General features: G+C 42.6%; 1 protein-coding gene across 1 annotated transcript in view; it reads left to right on the top strand.

Moving 5' to 3' along the window:
* Positions 1–498: 498 nt before the first annotated feature.
* LOC104945191 (forkhead box protein P2-like) overlaps positions 499–6,537 on the top strand; it is a gene marked incomplete at its 5' end in the record, with an annotated part of 16,117 nt that continues 10,078 nt past the window's right edge. Inside the window, 5 exon segments of the mRNA XM_010770822.1 lie at positions 499–586; positions 2,112–2,195; positions 5,036–5,246; positions 6,178–6,281; positions 6,423–6,524. Of these exon segments, the coding sequence (XP_010769124.1) occupies positions 499–586; positions 2,112–2,195; positions 5,036–5,246; positions 6,178–6,281; positions 6,423–6,524 (589 nt within the window).

Here is a 6,537-nt window from a genome sequence, read left to right as displayed (position 1 = left end):
CTTCTAATGAGGCGAAAACAACCAGATACATTTAATATGTCTGCTTGGCGGATAATGCACCTTCCGTTGAAGAGCCGCTTTTGTGTGTCAAATGTTGCTGGTGTTAAATTGTGTGTATTGTTTTCGGTAAACGAAGAAGACAAAGCCGTTCTGCTGGGCTAGCATCTTTTCTTCTCAGCAGAAAGCAGCGCTCAGGGCGGTGCTGAAGTTCGCCATCTAACCCGGCACAGGCCTATTGTCATGTTAAACACGGCACCACACACCGCCATGTTACTTCTAATTACCTCACAGTGGAACAATGCCTCCTAACACTATCCTATAGATAATTATCCCGGTATAGAAATATTATCATTAAAACAAAACAGTGGTTGAAGTTGATACTGTCATTATCATCCTCCACAGTTTGGATCAAAAGAATAGGTGCTGTCTTCTGTCATGTTTGGAAGATTTTAAAGTTCGTGTTTAACATTTTCTTTCTGTCTGTCTTTCTACTTCCAGGCACCTAAACAGTGAACACGCCCTGGATGACCGGAGCACGGCCCAGTGTAGAGTCCAAATGCAAGTCGTACAGCAGCTGGAAATACAAGTACGTTCCTGTCGAGCAAAAACTCAGCAAGTCACATTTAGCAAACTCATTTCAGTCACTTATCATCCAGACAAAACAATGAAAGTTATGTGAGTGAGAGAAAGGCCAAACTGTGGTCTACTTCCCGACAAGCAGGACCTGCTGAATTCAACAAAGCCACTAAACAAAAGAATCCTCAGGCCTTACAAGGAAAGCCATTATGGCAGTTTTAATTGAATTAAGCGTGTGCTTTATTTTCTCTGCTTTCTTTTTTTGTCTTCTCTTTCTTTCCAATTAATAGCGAGTGCATCTCTCCCGGTCTGCTGTGTTAATTAACTGCACTTTGCACCTGAAGAAAGCTCAAAAGGAGGGAACTATTTTCAGTAGGTGGAGCGTGACCTTATTAAGAAGTCGTGCTGGCTAGATAATGAGAGCTCTGATTGAGCCACATTATTACTCAGCAGCACTGACGACAACCGAGCTCCCCCTTCTTTAAAAACAAATAGAAACGTGTGTTTTTAAAACGGCTCACAAAGTGCCAGCTGGAACTACTCCGTTCTAACCCATCAAGCTTTGCAAAGTTTCATATTTTGGGTCAGATATAAAGTTATTATAATAAAAAAACAGGATCAATCCGACCCAACTTCCCTCCCTTGCTCTCCACCAGAGGCCAACACTTCCTCCCACACATTTGTCGGTCCGATAAACAGTTTGTATTTAATTGTTAGGCATTTGGTTTTAAAGTAAATACATTCTGTTGCCATGTAAAAAGGGATTTATGTTATTTAATTCATTTTCTGTGTTTTGTTTTTCATTGAAACACAAAGCCATTGAAGCCTGTGCTTTACAGTGTGACCAATTACAGTGGTGCACTTGTGTTTGCTGTCCTGTCTATTCTCGTTTCTCCCTTTCTCTTTCATTCCTCACTCCCACTATCCCTCGCTTCCTCCTTTTTCTTTTTCCACGAGAGCCGTCACTAGTAATGAGGCCCAGCTCTGTGTATGCGTGCACCTCTGTGTGTGTGAACGCCTACTTGCTTGTCTGTTTCTCTGTGTGTTTGCTTCTTGTGTGTGTGTGTGTGTGTGTATCGGGGGGTTGAGCTCCTCACATGGTCCAGTCCCTGTCACTCCCTGTGAATTAGATTGATGATAGGCGATGGCTGGGGCCACTAACTGGACCGGGGAGGCGGGGCAACCTGGCCCCCTGTTTGGAAGACCCTTTCACCTCTCAGCAGCTGCTGGCTGCGCTCCATCCCCCTAACAGTGTCCACAGGACTTTGAGCAGACACTCAGCACCACCTAATTTATGACCCAACTAGCTTGTTACTGTCAGAGTCTCGCTGACCTAAATTCAGCTATTGACAAAAAGATGAAATGCTATTTGTTTAGCCTGACCTCTCCTCCCTGCAGCCTGTCTTACATCACCGGCAAACCTGTCTCCCTTCCTGTCTTTCTTTCCCTGTCTCATATTCTCTTGTACCTCAGCTCTCCTTTAATCCACTCTAACGTCCTCTCTTCTTCTTCTTCTTCTTCTTCTCTCCTGACAGCTTTCTAAAGAACGTGAGCGTCTTCAGGCGATGATGGCCCACTTGCACATGCGGCCCTCGGAACCCAAGTCATCTCCCAAACCAGTGAGTGCATATTGCTCTGGCCACCGTAAACACACCGCGGCTATGAATGAGGCCCACACGCAGAAAATGAACACTTTAAGCACCCGGCAGTTGTGAGAATGAGTGACAGAAGCTGAAAGACGGTGGGGGGGGGGGGGAATGGGATTTGTAATACCGAGTTATATCTGCTTCTTATCAGGTATTGCGAGAGGACGAAGGAGTTTGGGAGTGTATTAGATGGCAGAGCGGTGGAGTCCTTGGCTAAAATGCAGGGTCATTTCTTCGTGATGGATATAATGGCCAAAACAACCTGTTGGCTGCTGATGGCTGTTTGGCTCTGTAGCACTTGAACATGGAATGAGAGAGAAGAAGATATGTCATTTTAACAACAAACACCTGAAAATTACAGCCGAGTGGCGAAGACGGTGTGATGTTGACATAAATACCCGCCACTACTGAAATTGGTTCCAGAGAGAAAAGAAAATCCAAAATTGTGAAGGGGTCATTGAAGGAAAACGATGTCATTCTGCATTTCTTTCCTTTCTATTGCCTTTTACTTTTTGATGGGATGATTACAAATGCATTTCTCCCACCCTGTGTTTAAGATTTTTTTTTGCCCAGTTTTGAAATATTTGAGAGCAAAACATTGTTTCTGCTGCTCAGTAAGTGCTGCTTACAATAGAATAATTCCTCCTCATCATAGAATGTAGATAATCACAAGATAGCATAATTATCCCATAATTCCATCAGGAATCAAACTCCCTTTTTATTATTCAATCTCTCACTCACTCTGTAGACTTTTTTTTTTTTAAATCTTCAAAAACTCCAGCAGCTTGGTTCCATCTCGTCCAATAACGCATTTGCAGCCTATAATCCACGCCTGAATATGAATGAATGATGCTAATGAAGTATTGCATTACATAAAGCACACATGAAAGGGCAGCTAATTGCATTTGATGGTGGGGGAAATTCAGACAGAATTCTTAAACGAACATTTAAGTCTTCAGTTTTAAGTCTTGCGTGTGTATTTTTTTTTTTTTTTGAGGAGGTAGGATAAGGATTTGGTGTGGGGAACAACAGCGGAGCAAAGGTGACATAACAAAGAGAGATGATTGGTGGATGATTGGTGGATGTACATTAGACATTTAATAAATAAGAAGTCAAAATGTTACATTAGTGAAGCCCACAAACGACACTGCCAGACGAATACAAGACAACGATCCCTCTCCAATATGACCCTATTTATTCTTCATTAAATACTACCTTATGGCCTTCGACGGACAAAAACCAAAGTTAGCTCCAGTTACTGAATAATAACACATCTTTATCCCTCATAACCTTGAGTGTGTATTCAGATGAGCAGAGAGTTGACAAAGTGCCCATCAAAAAAAACATGCAAACATGTCACGCTTGTTGCCGTGCCTCGTAGGTGAAGAGGCGGCAAAAATTATGTTTTCACGTTATAAATATACATGCCTATACATTAAGGCATTTATTTTGACTTTAGTTTGCATACTTCAAGGTGTTTTCTGTTCTGCTAAATGTCTTGCCGGATGCAGGGGATACCACTCACTGTCATGAGCTCAACCACTATGAATTAAATGGCAATCAATGAAATGAATAAATAGATGATTGGGTTAGGTTAATGTCAAATAAAACAAAAAAAGTAGTAGATTCAGAGAAAAGAAAAAGCCCAGTGCTTGTTTTTTACAATTTTTTTAATAATAATCAGACCTTTTGCTTTATAGATATAGAGTATATACTTTCCTTGACCCCCCCCCGCCCCAACTATCGTCCTCATTCTCTGTACTGAGGCCTGTATATGCAGCCAGCCCTCGTCCCATCACTGTAGCAGCTCATTAAAGCCAAGTGGGTATAATTATCATCTGAATCCCCCTACATCCACCGGGCTCTCTCAAACTTGACATTTCATCGTATTTATCAACACATGCCTCAAATGACCGCTGATACCTTCCCCTCAGCCCCTCGCTCCATCTCTCAGCGCCTTCCCCCCCACCACCCCCACCCCCAGTTCCCTTCCTTCTTTCAAGTCGCTTTTAATTCAAACTCCGGCGTCCAATGCTTTCCACTTGTAGACTCACAATTAAGGCAATTTGGTTTGAATATGTAACGATGTCATTACCATTCCGGCTAAATTAGCGCGGAGACTAAAAGGTCAGTTAGGAATTTTCCACTCGGTTAGAGCCTCTCACATGAGATTTGGGAAGCGAAAGTGGTGGGAAAAGGCCGGACGATTAGCGAGCGCGGTTGGCGTTCGTGCCAGAGGTGACTCTCCGGTCCCTGATGTTGAAGGAGACAAAGACTGAGTGCCATAACTGCCCACACAAGTTTGTTATATCTAACTTTAAGAGTACTCTCAAATAGAAAGAACATGACATTCTACTACTTGTTATACATCCTCAAGTTAATCAGCTATTACTGTTATAATATCTAGTTGTGTTTTGTTTTAATAGCAGGGTTATTGGGTGATTTGGCCGAGAGTTCCTGCTAACATCGGCTAAAATAGGAACTTTCATTCCAAATTTGATCTGCTTTCTGCTTCAGTGTGAAAGGGTTATGAGTGGTTGCAGTAGGGGAGATGGAGAAGGAGGGAGGGAGGGAGTGATAAATAGAGAGATAAAGAGAGATGGGGCCGGGATAACACGGAGGCTGATCGTTGGATAATCTCGAACAGCGTGCTCTAATTAGAATTCTTATGATACAATTTGGTAGTTGTAATTAGTGGAGATGGGCTGGCTCCTCTCCACGAGCCTTGTTAGTGGAAACACAGCTGTGTGAGAGAGGAGGGGAGCACACGGAGAAAGTAACGCCTCCCTAATCTTTCCTTATCTCCTCCCTAGCTCAACTTGGTGTCCAGCATCACCATGTCCAAGAACCTGCCCTCAGCATCGCCCCCCAACTTACCTCAGACGCCCACCACGCCCACAGCCCCCATCACCCCCATGACTGGCATGCCCCAGGTGCCCTCAATACTGGGAGGAGCCAACGTCCCCAGCATGGGAGCCATGCGCAGACGCCACTCGGACAAATACTCCATGCCTCTGTCGTCAGGTAGGACCAACTACTCAGCGCTGAGCATGACACACACACACACACACAAATGCTACGTCAGCGCAGGCAATTCAGTTTCAAGCTAATCTGATCACATGATGTTTAAATACAATCCTGAGAAATGGGCAAAATCAAAGTGTCTTTTTGTGTTTCAAGGAAATTCACCTGCTTGAATACATTGTTAATTGACCCTGACACACACACACACACACACACACACACACACACACACACACACACACACACTGATACGTTAAAACATTTGTATTTTTTATTGATTACATTCAGATTATTTCCCCCAAATGTAAACTCTGCACTATTAATAGTACTCAACCCATAATGGTGTTGTAGTACTCTTTTAGAACACACACAGACATGCTCGTGAACACACACTGACATAAACACACACCACCACAGAGGCTTATTGGTCTTAACCAATGTGAGACGTCTGCTGCGGTTTATGAAAAGCAAAGCCTGTGTTTAATCACTCTATATGTAAATAGACAAGAACTTCCTCTGTGCATAAATATTACATGAATGTTAATTAAGTTCAAATAATGGTGAAAAAAACTACAATATTTATTACATTAAGACATTCCATGTATTAAGCTTTGCATTTTAAACGGTCCGTCTTTGATGTTTATATTTACTCTGCGTTTAGCGTGAACACATCAATTATTCAACTTCACCCTAACTAACTACACGGATCTCATTTTATGGATGTATTAGTGGTTAAGATCCCTCACGAGAGAGATTAATTAAAAATGCATTTTGTTAGACATAGAAAATGCTGATTTGATGTGCTCCCTGTAACCCCTTCCCCCCACCCTCTCTTTCTCCCCCCTTTTCCCGCTCTTTCCCCCCTTGTAATTTGATGAAACCTTGAACAAATGTAATAACTTATGGAATCAAATTTACCCAATTACTTCAGGTGGTGAAACAGTATTTATTTTTCCGGAGATCGCCCCAAACTACGAGTTTTATAAGAACGCAGATGTCAGACCGCCATTTACTTATGCAACCCTCATAAGACAGGTGAGTGGGAAATAAATTAACTTTGCCTGATTAGATTAAAATTAATTGCTGCATGAATCATGGCAGCTCTCTCAATCCGTTGCTGTGTGTGTGTCAGTTAGTCTCGTTAGTAAACCATTATTTGATGTCATCTCATTTCAGGCTATCATGGACTCTGCCGACATGCAGTTAACGCTTAATGAAATCTACAGCTGGTTCACACGCACGTTCGCCTACTTCAGACGCAACGCTGCGACTTGGAAGGTAACCTTGATGA

The sequence above is a fragment of the Notothenia coriiceps genome, unplaced genomic scaffold (assembly GCF_000735185.1).
Source record: "Notothenia coriiceps isolate Sejong01 unplaced genomic scaffold, NC01 NC01_scaffold00009245, whole genome shotgun sequence".
NCBI classification, from domain to species: domain Eukaryota; kingdom Metazoa; phylum Chordata; class Actinopteri; order Perciformes; family Nototheniidae; genus Notothenia; species Notothenia coriiceps.
This window is presented reverse-complemented; position numbering and strand designations above follow the sequence as displayed.